Below are 17492 nucleotides of genomic sequence, written 5' to 3' on the forward strand. Positions count from 1 at the left end.
AACCAATCAATGTGCTTCTCACAGTCTTTCCCTCTCTCTTCCATGCTAACAAAATATCAATGGAAAATATCCTCGGGTGAGGATTAAAAATAAAAAAGGGAAAAAGTGGCGAAGGAGCACACCAGTGCCATTCCCTTCCTCAACCCCCGTCCCCGGCACACGGCCCCTCACCTCTAAGGGACTCCATGAGACGTGCAACCAAGGGAGCAATAGGCAGCGGCAGCTCATTCTGGGCTGAGGCCTCAGCGAAGGCAGCCCAGACTCTCCTGTTACTTCCATGCCCTTATTTTACCCTCATTTTTATTATTTATTTATTTTTTGCTGAGGTCAATAAATACTCGTTGGTTCAAAACACACAAATTCTAAGAGAGACAAGAAACTGATAAAGGTGGCAGTGAGACAGGTGGGGTTCAGAGATGGAGAAGATAATTCACCCAACATTCTCTTCAGTACTGACTTTTAAAAATCATGTTCAGCCGAAACCGGTTTGGCTCAGTGGTAGAGCGTCGGTCTGCGGACTGAAAGGTCCCAGGTTCGATTCCGGTCAAGGGCATGTACATTGGTTGTGGGCACATCCTGGTAGGGGGTGTGCAAGAGGCAGTTGGTCGATGTTTCTTTCTCATCGACGTTTCTAGCTCTCTCTCTCTCTCTCTTCCTCTCTGTAAAATATCAATAAAATATATATATTTTTAAAAATCATGTTCATAAAATACTTTGAAACCAAAAATTAGGCAGTTGAATGGAAGGTAACTAATTTGTACAAATAATCATGGCATGTTCATGTGTCCCTACATTCTACTCAGAAAAACTTCCCCAGAAACACTCAGTCTAAAAGAGAACAAAGTGCTGAATACAGGTGCTGTTGGTTTCTTGTTCTCATATTAAGATGTTTTATCTCACAGATATACTAATCATTCTAAGGACATCCTAATCATCACAGTTCACTGATGCTATCTTCAAGGTCTCAGGATTCCACCCTTTCCTTCCACATCAGCCGCTGCCTGCTCTAACACAGATCCCTGCACGGGCAGGTGAGTGACAGGAGTGCGCATGGACACAGTACCTTATCTAATTTCACCCGAGACTCTCGTCCACATTCCAGGGGGGTGGTGAGGGTATTCAAATCCTGACCCCAGAAGGCAAAAAACTTCTCAATTCGGAGACTACGAAGAGCATAATACCCAGCATTCCGGATTCCGTATTTCTGCCCAACACTCATCACTTCATTGTAGACATGTAGGGCATACTAGAGGGAAAGATGGAAGGGTAGTAAGCAGCAGATCTTCAGATTTCAACCTGGAGTGTGTGCCGTGCCTGATGGCTGACACTGTTAATCTGGATGGCGAGGGGTTGTATAAAATTCTCAGGATGTCTCATCAACAAACCAAAGTGCTGCAGCCCAGGAGTAAGGAGCCAGGGTCACCCTTAATGCAGACGTAAGCTCCATGAAAGCAACATTCATTTCTAAGCTATGAGAGAGGTTAAGTACCTACAGACATTAAAATATGCAATAATGAATAATTAAAACTGTAATCTTGGATCTGAATAGACTGACAGAACAGAGTAAAAGAGTCCAGAAATAAACCCAAATGCACTTAGTCTCTGTCAAAGGTAGAATCTCAAATCAACTGGTTATCCAGGTGGAAAAATACAGTTTGAGCTGTACCTCATAAAGTGCACCAAGAGACACTGTGAGGGGATGGAGCATTTAAATATAAAAGAAACCACAAACCCGTAAATGGCAACTAACATAAAGGCACTAGAAGGAAAATGGAAAAACTAGCCCGGGAGTGGGGAAGCCCCTTCCACAAAGACTAACCAACGTAACTATATAAAAATAGAATTTCTGCAATAGATGAAACATTTTCCATAATAAAAAGTAAATTTTTAAAAATCCTTCTACATACAAAAACACAAATCAAAAGACAAATTGGCAACAAAAAAAAAATGTACAGCTCTACAGCAAGGACTGTTAGATTCAGAGAATGCCAAGGAACTGGTAAAAGCACCAATAATTCAATACAAAAATGGACAAAGGATAGGGCCAGAACATTTACTCAAACAGCATTCACTACATGCCAAGTATCTCGCCAAAGTGCTGAGAATATAAAACTTAAAAGACAAATATGCCTGCCCTCAGGAAACACATTTAAACAGGTAATCCAATTAATAAAAGAAAAAAATATGGAGGCGGGGCGGGGGCAGGGACGGAAAAAAAAAAAAAAAAAAAAAAAAAAAAAAAAAAAAAGAAAAAAATATGTATATATTTTATTATGGAGAAAACTAAATCGGGAAAGGTGGAGAGGGAGAACTGGTGTTGAGGGTGGGGTTACAGCTTTATTTTTTATTTTTATTGATTTCAGAGAGAAAGGGAGAGAGAATCATCAATCATGAGAGAATCGCTGACTGCCTGCCTCCTGCATATTCACAGTGGGGATCGAGCCCATGGCCCGGGAATGTGCCTACTGGGAATTGAACTGCAACCTCCTGGTTCATAGATCGACACTTAACCACTGAGCCATGCCAGCAGGCTTGGGATTGCAACTTTAAATAAGGTCTCATCAAGAAGGTGGCATGTGAATCTGACCTGAAGCAGTATGGCCAAGAGGTTGGGAGTATCTGTCTGATAGAAGGGGCGCCAAAGGAAAGAACAGCAAGTCAAGGCCCTGAGGCAGGAGCAAGCTGGCATGTTCAGAGACTAGCAGGGAGGGAGGGAGGTAGATAAGACTTGTTGCATTAGATCAGAAAAGAACAAGTGGAAAATGGGCAGGCAGAACTATGCAGGCCCTGCAGGTGGGTGGGCTTTTATTTAGAGATGGTTTTGAAAAGTTGCTCAGTGTCTCTCTCTCTCTCTCTCTCTCTCTCTCTCTCTCTCTCTCTCACACACACACACACACACACACACACACACACACAAAACTAAAGCTGCACTGACCAACTGCTTTGCATCTTAAAGTTTGACACCTCCGTGTGTTGGCACACTCTTGTACACTGCCAAATTTTTATAATAGTAAAAGAACTAGAAACACCATAAATGTCTATTAGTACCAGGCTGGTTAAATAAATGATTCAACTATAGCATGGAATAATATGCCACTATGAGAAAAGAAAGAGGAAGCTCTTTCTCTTTAAATACTCATAGGAAAAAGATCTCTATGGTAAATTGTTAAGAAAAACAAAACAAATGCCCAGCTGGCATGCCTCAGTGGTTGAGCATCGACTTAGGAACCAGGAGGTCACGGTCTGATTCATGGTCAGGGCACATACTGGGTTGTGGCTGGATCCCAATGTGGGGCATGAAGGAGGCAGCCGATCGATGATTCTCGTCACTAATGTTTCTAACTCTCTCTCCCTTTCTCCCTGAAATCAATAGAAACTTTTTTTTTTTTAAATGAACAACAACATGCTTCTGAGAGTCTAAAGAGGGTTAAAATATGTCTTTGAACTTCCATATTCACAAAAATTTCTGACATGACAAAAAAATTAAGATCACATAGAAGAAACTGGTCAAATGGAAATGAGTATTTTGGTTTGGGGTTTTTTAAAACCATGTGAACATATCTATTTTTTTAAAAAAGTAAATACCTTAGTTAAACATGCTAAAATGTCTTTAACGCAGCTTATTCAATTACCCAGGCACAACAGGCTCTACCCCTGCCAGTGCTCAGCGTGTGGGACCAGCACACCGTCCTTGCTTCTCACCTCTATGGGGATGTACAGCATGAAGCCCGGCTCTCCTGTGTGGGTCATGCTCATCACCCGGATCCCGTTGGCATAGCCCACACTCATCTCCTGTGGAAGCAAAGGGACACAGTGTCAGAACTCCAAGGGAAGTGGATGGGGTCTGAGGCAAACCCCTCTCCTTGGCTGTGCACCCTCTGACCCTAAAAGAGACATGTGAATGGAAGAATTTCATCCTCAGAATGATCTGTTTTCAGGTCTCCAGGTCATTAGGAATGGAACAAAGCCTTTACAATATCCTCTCTCTGAGTATCAGGAGTGCTAGCCAAGCTGCTGAAGACCAGGAGTCTCCTCCAGGGCACTCGGCAGACAGTCCTAGGCACCTGCCCACAAAAAAATGCTGGTGCCGAGAACACGGTTCACCTGCTATCCTGGGGTCTGATGTTCAAAACGTGTTCACAGCAGCTCCGTTACCTCTGTCTCAATTCCTGTTCCTGTGAAGGAAAGTGCTTGTCCCACGTGGCACTAAAGCGAACTTTCCACAGGAAGTTCGGCATCACATGGTGCTCTGCAGGCACACACGATGGATCAATCATCAAGAAGCAAAGACAACCCTAGCTGGTTTTGCTCAATGGGTAGAGCATCAGCCTGTAGACTGAAGATTCTGGGTTCAATAAAAATTTAAAAAAGCAAAGACACTGAAGGAGTTGGTAATGGTTAACAGTGAGTTTTCTGTGGCTTTCACTCTGCCACAGAGAAAAAGGAAAACTAAAATCAATTAGTAGGTGGATCTCAATTTTGGTTTGAACATCAAAAAGCCTCCTTTGATAACTGTCCCCAACCTGCTTGTTGCAGGCTGACCAAAACATTTCTCCATTTGGACCTCAAATCAACCACTTCGAGAGGACGCAGTAATGTCTTTTTTGTTCAGTTATAATGTTTCACTCTGCTATAGTTGCCAAGTATAAGAAAGAATCTTATGTAAGTTGTTTAGGAATTCACCTACACCACTTATTATAATACCTGAAGATGCCACATACACAAAAGCTGCTCTGCCTCTAGGCATGGGGGAGAGAGGAGCTGCTGGAGAGAAGGGACCTGACCCTCACTGGCGTTTTATAATCCTGTAACGTAGAATCTGCTGTTATAGAAAGCAATGAATGTATAGAACTGATATTCAGAGAAGTTAAATCCACCTCAAATATATCCTAATGCTTATTAAATAAGGAGACCTTGAAGGGTGAAAAGTAAGTGAATTTATTCTGTCATTTTATTAATAAATCAACACATTTTGTGGGTATTACTGCCATAGTAAGAACATGCAATTGCAATCTCTTCAAAGATATTCCCTGCCCATTCAAAAACTAGAAACTTACTGGCACTCACCTTGCAAAAGAGGCTTGGGAAGTGATCTGGAGTTATCGGGGCATAGGACAACTCGGACAGCACATCCACAGCTCGAGGACCAATCAGATTGAGGGCTAAATAGAAAGAACAAGCGATGTCTGGCCGCTCCAGGGAAACAGCTGAGCCAATGGGAAAGGTCTGTTGTGGGCTTGCTCACCTATAACCAGGCCTGGGTGGCAAGACCACAAGAGCATCCCTTTGCTTAGGCTGTCCAAGGGCACCCGATTCTGACAAATACACCTCTCCTGACAGGCCTGCTACCTGCAGCTGCTGACTGCTGGCATAAGAACTAACTCTTGTGTTTCCTTTCCCTAAGGACACGGGAAGGCAACATTCCATGGCCGCCTCTGCAGTCAGATGGGAGCATGAGACCACGTCCTGGCCAGTGAGACAGGAGCCCACCTCTAGGCCTGGACATACTCTCCTGCATACTTGCCATTCCCTTCATCTCCCCAGTGTGGCTACATGATGGGAGAGCCCCCTCCCAAATCAGGACAGGAGAGCTGCCCAATCCCTCTGGATCTGTGACAGCAGCCTGCACTAAGTACACTTTAACTATCTTCTTTCAGCCACAAAACAACTCTGGTTCAATGAGATCCTGTAGTTTGCCAATCTGGTAGCAAGAGTTTGTAATGTTTGCTGCTACCATGAACTGAGAATGAGGGCCTGCTGGAATGGCGGGCAGGAGCAGTGGGTTAAGTGGGGGGAGGGAGGAGTTACACCTAGAAGGTGGGTGGGCTGGCATTAGAGGAGGGCTGCTCCCCCGACTGAACCCTGAAACAGGCAGGAAATGTAAGTCACCCTTAACAATCATTCACTCTGCCCAGCCGGTGTGGTCCTGTGGTTGAGCGTCAACCTATGAATCAGGAAGTCAGGGTTCAATTTCCAGTCAGGGCACATGCCTGGGTGTGGGGCTCAATCCCCAGTAGGGGGCATGCAAGAGGCAGCCGATCAAAGATTCTCTCTCCCCCTCTCCCTCAATCTGAAATCAATAAAAACATATTTTTAAAAATTATTCACTCATTAAAAAAAGAAGCTAAGGAAAATTTTTGAGGAAAATAATACTTAGATAATAAATATAAAAATGCTTTAAAATTACTTAATCTAGAAAACTAGAGAAAATAAAAATTATTTATTCATTCACTCAACAAATATTCACACTCCTAACATGCTGGCTGCAGGGGACGTAGCGGTGAACAAAACAGTAACTGAAGAACTCATTCCACATTTCCCTTAAAAGACTCGGGAAGTCCCAGAGACCAATTCTCTATAACCATGAGCCTCTGCCACGCTCCTAGTCCTGACAGATCTGGGTCAGCTCCCCAGGCCCGGAGAGAAGTACCCGTGTACTTCCAGGTGACGTCCTCCAGGATCAGGTCGCTGTCCAGCCGCATGTGCTTCTTAAGCCAGGCCCAACAGTGGACCTGCTGGTCGGTCGGAGAAATCATGAAGAAACTGAAAGTGAGACCCACAAGCAATCAAAACCAGGCGGCAGAGAAGAGGATCGGGAAGCAATCAAGTTCTGAGCTGGTGTCAAAGCAGTGGGTAGAATACTGGCCAATGAGCTCTTAGCCTTCAGAGGGCCAGGAGCATGGGGCCTGAGGGGACATCATGTAAGGACAAGCAGAAGACTGACTTCTGTCACTCTACAGACTTACTAATACAAGATAAGACGTCTTCTCCCAGTAGGATAACTAATCTTCCACATCCAGTTTTGTATAATCTGGTGAATTTTTCTTTCTTTCTGGTGACTTTTTTTTTTGTACTGGACTGCTAATGAACTGGCCAAAAGGCAGTGAGGTGGTTCTGTCCTTGGTATGACTCAGGGCTCCTGGGGGAGCTGGTGCTCTGCTCTGTCACAGAACCTGGCGACCAGTGCCGGAGGGAGCCAGGGCGGCAGCTGACCTCACCTGCGCTTGTTCAGGCGCGCTATGCTGCAGTCATTCTCATATCCTCCACCCTCATTGAGCATGCCGGTATGCACGATGTGGCCCACGGGCACGTCAAGGTCATTGGAGAAGAGGTACTGCAGCGTTTCTAAGGCCTGATCTCCGGTGGACTGCAGAGTTAAGACATGAAGCAGAGAAAGCACAAGAACATCTGGCTGGTAACACGGCCTCATGAGCAATGTGACTTGCTACAAAAATTCACTGCAACAATATTTTCAGATTTACATCACTGTAAGAAGCACCAGAGAAAGCTAGCTGTTGGTTCAAATGATAAATGGGTCTCTGTAAGCAGATTAAAAATCAGAATCAAAGATCTAAGAATTCAGAAAAATGTTGTAATGAAGATATGATATTAAAATATACCAGAGTTCTTACAGAATCTGTTTTAAAGAGAGAGATGAAAAAAGGAGGCACCGTCTCCTAATCTGTTATATTGGCTTCCAATTACTTACTGTTATTTCAAACTTTGTGAAAGAGGACATGTCAATGACACACACGGCTTCCTTACAGCACTTGACTTCAGACTCCACAATGTCAAACCAGTCCGGCTTATAGAAAGTCTTGCTCTGCTCCAAAGCCAGGAGGTCTGCGGACCAGAAAAACAACGGAAGATTTATATTGGGGAGTCTCCTGTATAGTTAGGTTTTATTATTTATTCTTCCAGGAACACATTCTAACTCTATACATTTAAAAATAAACTGTATTCTAAAAGCGAAAAAAGTGAACAAAAATGAGAATGCGCCTCTTTACCCTTGCCTGGCGGCACAAAGTACTTGGGCCTCTCGAATCCATGCTTCTCCATCCACCGGGCTCCTTGTGCGTCCAGCCGGTCGTAGAGAGGGGATGTGCGTAACTGCCTCCCGGTCTGGAAGTCCCAACGAGGAACCTTCAAATCGTACAGCAGAGCTAGAACCGAGGAGAACAGTCCATGAAAGCCCACGCCAGGGAGCTGAGTGCACACTACCCAGTTGCTCCCATTCAAAAGAGCATCTTTCCAGGCTAACACAGCATAACTTGCCATTCGGCACCCAATATAACAGGCATGTTCCAGGAGAAAGAAAAGTATCAAGAGCTGGTGTCACCCCTTCAGTTATATAGCTGTGAGGCACATGACAACTCTACATTCCTGTTCGCAATTATGGTTCCAAATCCGTAAGTAGATCTAAACTTTGTTAGCTCTGTAGGAGAGAGGAAGGAGATATCGAAGGTCACAAGTGATTACAAGTGTGAAAAAATGGCACTTGATTCTTTACAGTTCCTGTGCTGTTGGGATCTCAGACCCATTACAGACATTTCCTCTGTAATGCTGACCCATGTCTGAAGTGAAAGGTCACAGCACACCTCATTTGGTAGCTCTGAAAGCTGACGGCTTCCACAGTATTGTCCCAGTGACATCATTCACATAACAAGTTAGGGTCAGGATTCAGTTCTCCTAAAGTCCAGTCTGCAACAGCAATGAGTAAAAATAGCCAGAAAGAGTGTGACCTCTAGTCCCTTCCAAAGAGAAGACCTGACCTCACACCATTCCACACAGGAGGGACCTTGGGGTAGTGGGGGAGGTTAGAAAACTAAAAATCAGGAAACTAAAACCCTGGTTTTCTTATATTGTGACAACTTGTCCGTCTCTGGTATTTTAGGTTCTATCATGCCTACAATTTCTATTTTATGAGAATCAGAAAATGCCATCTAACCTGTCATGTCATCAAGGAGAAAGTCAAGCTGTTATGATTTGCTTATGTTCTAAAGTAAGTATGGATGGGGAAATCTGGACTTAGGGTAGTTCAATATTTTAACCAAAATATTTGCTAAAAAGAAGGAAGCTTAGCAGTCACACATACTGCTGGGAGGTCCCAAATCTCCCCCAGATATGAATTTTCTGCCATAAGGCATCCAGGTGTTAAAGGTCACCAAATGCGCACGATGAATGGAACCACCAGCTACTGAACCAGCAGTTCATTCTTTAAAAAAAAAGTTTTTACTGATTTTAGACAGAGGGAAAAGGGAGAAAGCACAAAAGAAACATCGATGTGAAAGAGAAACATTGATCAGCTGCCTCCTGCACGCCCCCTACTGGGGATCAAGCCCACAACACAGGCACATGCCCTGACCCTTAATCAAACTGGCAACCTTCTGGTGCACGGGACAATGCTCAACCAACTGAGCCACACTGGCCAGGGTGAGCAGCTCATTCTTAATCAAGAATAGTGATCACAGCCAATGTAGCAACTTAGTCCTGAGCATAAATATGCCCAAAATATCCCAAAAATATCTGTCTGTCTGTCTAAAAGTCTAAGCAACTTGCTGACCAGCTGACACACAATGACCACCAGGGGGCAGCCGCTCCGCACATAGGCATGGAAACATGGAACAGTCTGATGAATCTTGGAAGGGGTACGAGGAAAGAACAGGAAGTGATTAACCAAAGATCTTATATGCATACTAGGTCCAGTACAGGTCCCTGGGCCTGGCCTGTGGGTATTAGGCCAAAATTGACTCTCTGACCTCCCCGAGGGGCGCCGGATTGCAAGAGGGCACAGGCCAGGCCGAGAGACCCCAACTGTGCACAGGTCGGGCCTCTAGTTTAGACATATTTTGGCAAAGGTATAAATAGTTCCCCAGTGTAAAAAAAATGAAATTACAACTTGATTTGATTTAATTCCAAAATAAAAGTTAGGAAACAAATGCAAGACCTAGTTAAGTTACCTAGTTAAGTTAAAATGAAGATCTGGATCCTTCAAAGTTGGAGGGAAGCAAGAACAAGGAGAAAAGGCAGAGACATGTCTTGTATGCACATGAGAAGTGGTTTTCTATCTTGCCAGATTATCAGGGTTAAGGACAGAAGTCACTCAGAGAAGCTTGAAGCTTTGAGAATAAGTTGGCAAGTTCGCTGCATTGGAAAGCAAATCATGATCCCAAAGACCAAGTGGGGAACCAGAGCACTCACTGTGACATCAGCTTTCCAGACACAGTGGGAAGCAGGCAGTGCTGGGAACATACTAGAAGCTGCTGCCTGAGTCTGGCAGGAATTACACCTAAAAGTCAGTGCACTGTCCTGCCCCGTGACGTAAACAAGTACAAGATGCGAGAGAGAACATTCCGCAAACATCACAGGGACACCATGTCCCCGACACAAGCCTGAAACAGTTAAACACCACAAGCTCAGCTTGAAGCGATTACGGAAGAACGGAGTAAAACCTGCCCTCTGAATGACAGAACAGGTGCCAAAGAAGACACCTGCACACAGGAGCGCAGGACGAAGCTCCACTCACGCATGACTTCCATGACGCGGTGGCGCAGGAAGGTGCGGCTGCTCTGCAGGGCTCCAAAGCGCTTCAGGTCCAGCTCCCAGACGTTTTCCGAGGGGTAACCATCCACCATCCACTCGGCAAGGTACCTGTGGGGTGGGGGGCACTAGTAGTTGGGACTCAGATGTGATACTCTCAACACTGTATCAGGAATCAAGAACCAACACGATCAAAGATCTTGTCTTGTCAGAGACTTGGTGAGCAATTCTGGGCAATTTCCTTAACTTTTTGGAAGAAACAAACATGGATCCATCTCCTGCGCTCACAAGACCACTATGAGGATTTTAGCTCTAATGATAGGATTCCCCAGAAAGTGTTTAAGATGCTGGCACATCTAGGAAGAAATAAGACTAAAAGGTATACAAATGTACTCTAATTTATACATCCATGTATTTTTGTCTATAAAACAGTCTCTGTAAAAACAGGAGGTTATAGTTATCTGAACACATTTCCTCTGCTCCACAGGTTTTTTGTAACCCCACTTCCATAACTGTTTTCAGAGCCATTCTACAATCATTCAAGAAAAATGGCCTCATTAATTTTTTAAAAAGTTTTAAAATTGTGAATACACATAGCATAAGCTGACCATCTAAACCACTTTCAAGTGTATAGTTCAGTGGCATCCGACATTCACATTATTGTGTAACCTTCACCACCTTCCATCTTCTCAAACTAAAACTCTTTATTAAGCAATCACTCTCCATTCCAGCCCCTAGCAACCAGCATTTTACTGTATGTGCCATCCGTTATGAATTAGACTACCTTGCAGAGAGAACCACACAATATCTGTCCTTTCATGACCAGCTTGTTAAATGTTTATTATTACCAATTAAATAAAAACTAGTGGTACTCAGAATGATCATCTCTCACTCACCATACTTGCATATTCCCAAATTTAAATATACAAAGGACCCACATTCGTTACAGCTGAAAGAGTAACAAGTATACACAAGTATATCCATCCCACAGGCTTAGTGACTAACTCCAAAACAGGGGTTCCAAAAACATTTTGCACATTTCAGGAACATCAGGAGAGCCTTGCATGTTAATTACTTTGAAAGGACTTTAAAATTACATGTATCTTCCTATAATAACATACCAGATTAAATATATTTTTTGAAATTTAACAATTCATTCTAGAAAGAAAGAAGCCCAGTGAACTGAGTGTGAGGACAAAGACTTACCTTCCAGCTCCTCCACCAAACGAAAGGCCAGCAGAGTTCATTCCTGCCAGGACGTAGTAGCCCTTAACCAAAGGGGACTCGCCCATGATGCACCTCATGTCTGGCGTGAAGGTCTCGGGGCAGTTGACCAACTTCACAATCTCCAGCGTCTCCAGGTCTGGCATCCTACGCAGGAGGGAGCTCAACAGGGGCTCTGAGCAAGAAAAACAGCCAGACAGAGTCCTCAGCTCAGGGAATTCAAACCTCCAGCTCCTCACACTTCCTAACTCCTCCCCTCCTTTCATAAAATCTCTGGGAAGAGGTTTCTCAGAAGAGCAATGGGGCCGTTTATCAGAGAGCAGAGCCCTTGCTGGGATTACGGAGCACGCCGCCGAGGTGCCTGGCCTGCAGACTGACACAGAAGATGCTGTGGGAGAGCAAACACGTTACAGATAAGGGTCTCAAAGGGCTCGGCGCTCAAGCTCTCGGGGAGCCCGAGGGAGTTGCCATGAAGGGCAGGCCCCCTCAGCTGGCATGGCTGCCAGGACAGATGCTCAGTCTGTTTTAAAGTGAGTCCATCATCTGGGAGCAGTCCAGTGGGCAGTGGTCACAGACGACACCAGACTGTGGAGCTGGCTGGTAGGTACATAGGGTTTAACATTTTCTACCATAAAAAGTTTACCTTAAAAAAATCCATTAAGGCTAGGAAAGAAACTTCATTATAGACCTTTTTCATATCTTTTATATTTGGAATATATGTGAATATATTAACTATTCAATAAATAAAAAGTATTTTAAAATTGAGTAACAGACATTAACAAAATAATTCTGCTTTCTAAAAATGTCTTTAATCTTTTATGAAATCCTAAGAAAAGGTTTCCTCCTAGTTTAAAATTTCAGCAGTAATTTTAGGTGAATAGTAGTAAGCTAAAAGTCCACTAATTAAGAAGAGTCTCCTGAATCTGCTACCAAGTAACTGTCCTGAGACCCAGCAAACTCTAACTTCCAAATGGGGCTGTTACAAAGACCAAGTGAGATGCTGTTCTTGAAAATGCTTTAAAAAATGTAACATTTTAGGTAAGTTCAGGACATTATTACTACTACTAAAGGCCCAGTGCATAAAATCGAGCACGGGAGCGGGCGGACAGGGTGTGTGTGTGTGTGTGTATGTGTGTGTCCCTCAGCATGGCCTGCACCCTCTTGCGATACGGGACCCCTTGGGGGATGTCCAACTGCCAGGACTGCTGGCCTGCCTGCCTGATCACCCCTAACCGCCTCTGCCCTGGCCCGGAAGGTTGTTTGGCTGTCTGGTCTAATAATATTACGCTTTTATTATTATACAGTTCACACACCAAAGTGGTCCCAGTCTTCCTGTAGGTTGTGAATCTCCAGCTGGTTCTTGCCCTCGGTGAAAATTGGTTTTGGGGTTTTCTCAAAGCCCCCAGACAAGATGCCGCCCTGCCAGTTGCGAATATAAATTCTGCCATCAGCGTCCACAATGTCTGAGGAGAGAAACAATAAGGGAATGGGGAGTGAAAGAGAAGAGCAGGGGTTAGATGTAAGCCAGTTTTCTAAGTAGACAGAAAAAAGCAAAGCAGAAATACCCGCTCGCTGTTGGCTTTGTTAATGGAACAGCATCTCATAGCACATCAGCTTAAAATACCTTTCCAGGCCATCCAGGAGGTTTCCCCTCGCAGATTCACAATGGAGACTTTCTCTGATTACCCTTTACCCAATCAGTCCCCACAACCAAACTATGTTAATTGCCACTGTGCCACATAAAGCCTAAGAAAAGGAGGCACTGCCAAGCCCACTGCAGGGATTCAGACCTTCAGAGTGAGATGAGCCCTCCCCACAGCACTTGGGGTCACTGAATAGCCTGAGTTTATAGCATTCAAGTAAAAAACTCCAGGTTATATTCCAAATATTGTCAACTTAGACCTCTGTCTGGGAGTACAATTAGCTTGCAGAAAAAACTGCTTCAGTAGAATGCCCGTTTGGCCATCCCTTCATAAAGAGATCTTAAAAGTCAGAACTGGCCACCTCCCTGTAACATGCTCTAGAAAAGAAAAGGCTGTTTCGGACGCAGTCTGTCCTTCGCAGAGAGTCTCCCTTCAGAGGACAGAACAGTGGCAAGGAAACAAGATTAAAAACAAAGTGCAGGTCCTCACTTGGTGTGTTGCTCTGCAGAGGGGTCTCCAAGGGGCGAGTCAGGAGGTAGAAGTGTTCGCAGGCATGTAACGGGATACTAATCGGCTCCTCGTTGGACAGACCCAGCTCGTATGCCCACTACAAATGGACAGATTGATTTGTGGGTGGAAGAGGAACAGAAAAACAAATGAGCAAGTTCAGCCACTTGAAGAGAGTTTAATTTCAAGTGGCCTGCGTGTGCTCTTGCAACAATGTCAGCGGTGGGAAGCCAAGATTCAGCCTGCTTTCGTTTCATTATCTGGATGGGGAACAACACGATGTTTTAAGTAATAAACTTACTTTTAGATCAAAAGAAGACAGATTTCCCCATAGTAAAAGGAGCTCATGGGGAGCAAAGGAGGTCTTCTAACGAAATGCCTGACTTTAAGACAACCCCAAGTACCATCATAAATGAGCTTACAGAACAGGAAGTATCCCTAGATCATCTTAAGCTGTAGAGTGGACAGAAAGGACCAATTTGTCTTCTAAGCACAAGCAGCTCAGAGATCTGGAAACTGAATCTATGCTCCTGACACAATCGTACAGCCTAGTACTTTACCTGCTAGGTTGTAGAAGGAAACAAATCACCACAGGAAGGTCCAATGCCAGGGACTTATGTCAATGCGCAAGTGCTTCCAGGCCCGGACGGGGAGCACAGTTCACCAGGGAGGAGGGGAGCAGTGCAGGTTTCCGAGTTCAAGCACAAGAGCCCCGAGTTCCAGCCCTCACTGTGCTCCCTGCATCTCTTGGTCACTAAATAATCTTAAGTCTCTACACCAAAAAGTCCCGAGATAAAAGGTAAATAAGAAAACCAGAGATCCCGCTATTGCTGCTGACTTACCTGACCAGCACAGTTGACAAAATACTGGCATTCGATCTGTCCTTTATCTGTCTCCACACCAGTCACTTCACCTTTTTTGGTCATCACGTGAACAACACTTGTCCGGTCATAGATCTGAACCCCTGTCCGAGGTAAAGAAAGGGCTGGGCTTTGCTCCTCAGATGGTCCACAATTAAGGCAACTGCAGCAGACTCTCAACTCATCAGAAATACTGAAAAGGCCAGGTCAAAGCTTTCATTTTAAAAAACAAAACACTCCTAGGGACCACACCCTGAGACTGTAAATGAGATTCTGAGGTTAAAAATGGCAGGCAAATTTAAAAAAGACTTGAGTGAACAATTCGATTCCAGGGATCATAAAAGGGGCAGGGAGAAAAGTTCAAATAGGAGAGCTTACATCCTATCTACCACATCATGAGTCAGTTCACTCAAAGTGCACGTCACTATGGACACTGAGGTGTCCTCCCCTCATTCACTCAGACCCAGGACATGACTCAAGTGTGGATCAAGTCCCCAAGGAGTGTACTAAGCTTGGACCCCTCAGATCAGGAGGGAAAGGAGTTCTTTAAGTCTGAAGTGTACTAAGTCAGCACTAAAACAGGGTTCCTCAGGACTTTAATGAGAAAAACATGGCCCCGAGGAAAAACAGTAACAGAGAGTGTATTAAAACAAAAAGAGCCAGTGTAGGCCAGTTGGCGTCACTCAGTGGTTGAGCATGGACTGAACCAGGAGGTCCCAATTCTATTCCCAGTCAGGACACATGCCTGGGTTGTGGGCTCGGCCCCCAGTTTGGGATGTGCAGGATGCAGCCAATCAATGATTCTCTCTCATCATTGATGTTTCTATCTCTCTCTCCCTCTCCCTTCCTCTCTGAAATCAATGAAGTTTATTAAAAAATAAAAGAGCCAGGGTACAACACAGTAGCTGAGCTGGTGTCGTTGCCTATTGTGAGACAATTTCTCCGACAACCTCTTCCTCCCTTGTCCCCAGCCTGCTTACCATTTTGGGAGGCAGCACTTGCCAGGGCGAGAGCCACGTCAGCAGAGGACACCACCGCGTCCTCGGGGACGTGCATGGCCCCTGCCAGGTCATGCACGTTGAGCAGAGGGTGCAGTTCGGCCACTTTCTTGGGGGAGATGATCTCAGAAGGGATGCCTATCACACTGCCACGGAACACAAGGGGACAATGACATCACCGGCCTCCGACAGAGGGCAGGGGCAGTAACGCCAGGACAGGCTTCTAGCCTCACACATACTTCAGCCTGGAGTTGATGCGCTTCAGGGAGATCAGCCGGTCCTGAGTCTGGGCCAGAAAGATGGAGCCTGTCCGTGTGTAACCTGTAAGAACAAACAGCCGGAATGAGACCAACCAGGACAAATGTGGGGTGGCAAAGAGGCAAGCCCCCGGGATTATAAGTGAGAAGACCTGTGATGAGCCCCGGCACTGCCACCATCCAAACATTCTTGGCTCAGACTTCTGTGAAGATCAAATGAGATTTTAATGCACATGAAATCACTCATAAAAATAAAAATTAAAAGTTTCCACCACTAAAAAACACTTGGGGGGCGGGTGGAGATAACCCAGACTCATATTCTTCACTCTGTTTAGATTTTCTCCCCGGAGTTTTGGTGGCAGGTAACGCCCTAGAACAGTATTCAGCAAACCGCTCTGTTGACTGAGTTTGCCGACCACTGGACTGGACTAAATATTACCGTGTAGTCGGAAGCTGTGAGGATTAGGCAATTGTGGCATGTTGTGTGCAGAGAGGTAAAGGGTAGTATATGACAGTGGTCGGCAAACTCATTAGTCAACAGAGCGGCAAACCGAGGCTCGCAAGCCACATGCGGCTCATGAGCCGTGGTTTGCTGACCACTGCCCTAGAATACTCAGCCTTGAGCAAGTAGGTGAATGGCTGGAGGTCACTCATCTTGGATGCAGAGCATCCAGGCCAGACAGCTCCTGTTCCAGCTGAGGCCCTGCCTGCAGTGGGGACCCATGTCCTGGCTTCCACACTGCCTCTGGCAACCTCCTGACAAATCTAAAGGCACCAACAGCCTTCCAAAAACTCCTTGTGCCCACTGCAGCCAGAGTCATTTTCTGTTGTTTGAAATCAGACTCCACCTTATTACATTTGGGTCAATTACAAGTCCCCTAAAATGCCATGTATCTTAGTTCTTATGAAGAAAGAGTTGAATCAGTTATCATTTCAAAGGAATTACAATATTAGTGAGAATAACTTATTTTCTTAGTTTCTTTAGAAATCATCATATAAATATACCCTTCGCTGACATGACAAGAAATGTCTCAGTTTGGAGAACTGAAATTTCAGAGTTTGGTATTTAAATACAGTCTGTTCACCAGAGTAGTCCAATGACTTGTGGCTAACACAGCCTGAATTTCAGACAAAGGGTTCAAAAGTCATTTTCTGGCTGAAACCGGTTTGGCTCAGCGGTAGAGCGTCGGCCTGTGGACTGAAAGGTCCCGGGTTCGATTCCAGTCAAGGGCATGTACATTGGTTGCGGGCACATCCCCAGTAGGGGGTGTGCAGGAGGCAGCTGGTCGATGTTTCTCTCTCATTGATGTTTCTAACTCTCTCTCTCTCTCCCTTCCTCTCTGTAAAAAATCAATAAAATATATATATTTTTTAAAAAGTCATTTTCAGCTCACTACCATAGATTACATATAGCAGAGTACCACTGTATATATGTTCCTTTTAACACACTAAACAATTTTTTTTTAATATATTTTTGTTGATTTCTTACAGAGAGGAAGGGAGAGAGATAGAGAGCTAGAAACATCGATGAGAGTCATCGATCAGCTGCCTCTTGCACACCCCCCACTGGAGATGTGCCCGCAACCAAGGTACATGCCCTTGACCGGAATCGAACCCAGGACCCTTCAGTCCGCAGGCCGACGCTCTATCCACTGAGCCAAACCGATTTCGGCCCCACTAAAT

General features: G+C 44.9%; 1 protein-coding gene and 1 long non-coding RNA gene across 8 annotated transcripts in view; one reads left to right on the top strand and one right to left on the bottom strand.

Annotated features, from left to right (window-relative positions):
- PDPR (pyruvate dehydrogenase phosphatase regulatory subunit) overlaps positions 1-17492 on the bottom strand; it is a 39155-nt gene that overhangs the window by 1234 nt on the left and 20429 nt on the right. For 2 of the 7 annotated variants that reach the window (XM_036441019.2, XM_045582685.1), the window contains 12 exons: positions 14537-14658; positions 13677-13794; positions 12858-13007; positions 11527-11719; positions 10307-10431; positions 7788-7943; positions 7490-7623; positions 6999-7147; positions 6431-6543; positions 5068-5162; positions 3703-3792; positions 1064-1246 (listed from right to left, as the gene is read on the bottom strand). In XM_036441019.2, coding sequence (XP_036296912.1) covers positions 1064-1246; positions 3703-3792; positions 5068-5162; positions 6431-6543; positions 6999-7147; positions 7490-7623; positions 7788-7943; positions 10307-10431; positions 11527-11719; positions 12858-13007; positions 13677-13794; positions 14537-14658 — 1628 coding nt within the window. Of the gene's footprint in view, positions 1-1063; positions 1247-3702; positions 3793-5067; positions 5163-6430; positions 6544-6998; positions 7148-7489; positions 7624-7787; positions 7944-10306; positions 10432-11526; positions 11720-12857; positions 13008-13676; positions 13795-14536; positions 14659-15534; positions 15699-15791; positions 15874-17492 lie in introns of those variants that run through there. The other 5 variants (XM_045582686.1, XM_036441021.1, XM_036441015.2 and 2 more) reach the window with 4 other exon arrangements.
- On the top strand, positions 646-5167 carry LOC118720751. Its single transcript, XR_004988529.2, has 2 exons — positions 646-1031; positions 3637-5167. It is a non-coding gene; the product is annotated as an uncharacterized LOC118720751 (long non-coding RNA).

This window comes from Pipistrellus kuhlii, unplaced genomic scaffold, assembly GCF_014108245.1.
Source record: "Pipistrellus kuhlii isolate mPipKuh1 unplaced genomic scaffold, mPipKuh1.p scaffold_m20_p_17, whole genome shotgun sequence".
NCBI lineage: Eukaryota > Metazoa > Chordata > Mammalia > Chiroptera > Vespertilionidae > Pipistrellus > Pipistrellus kuhlii.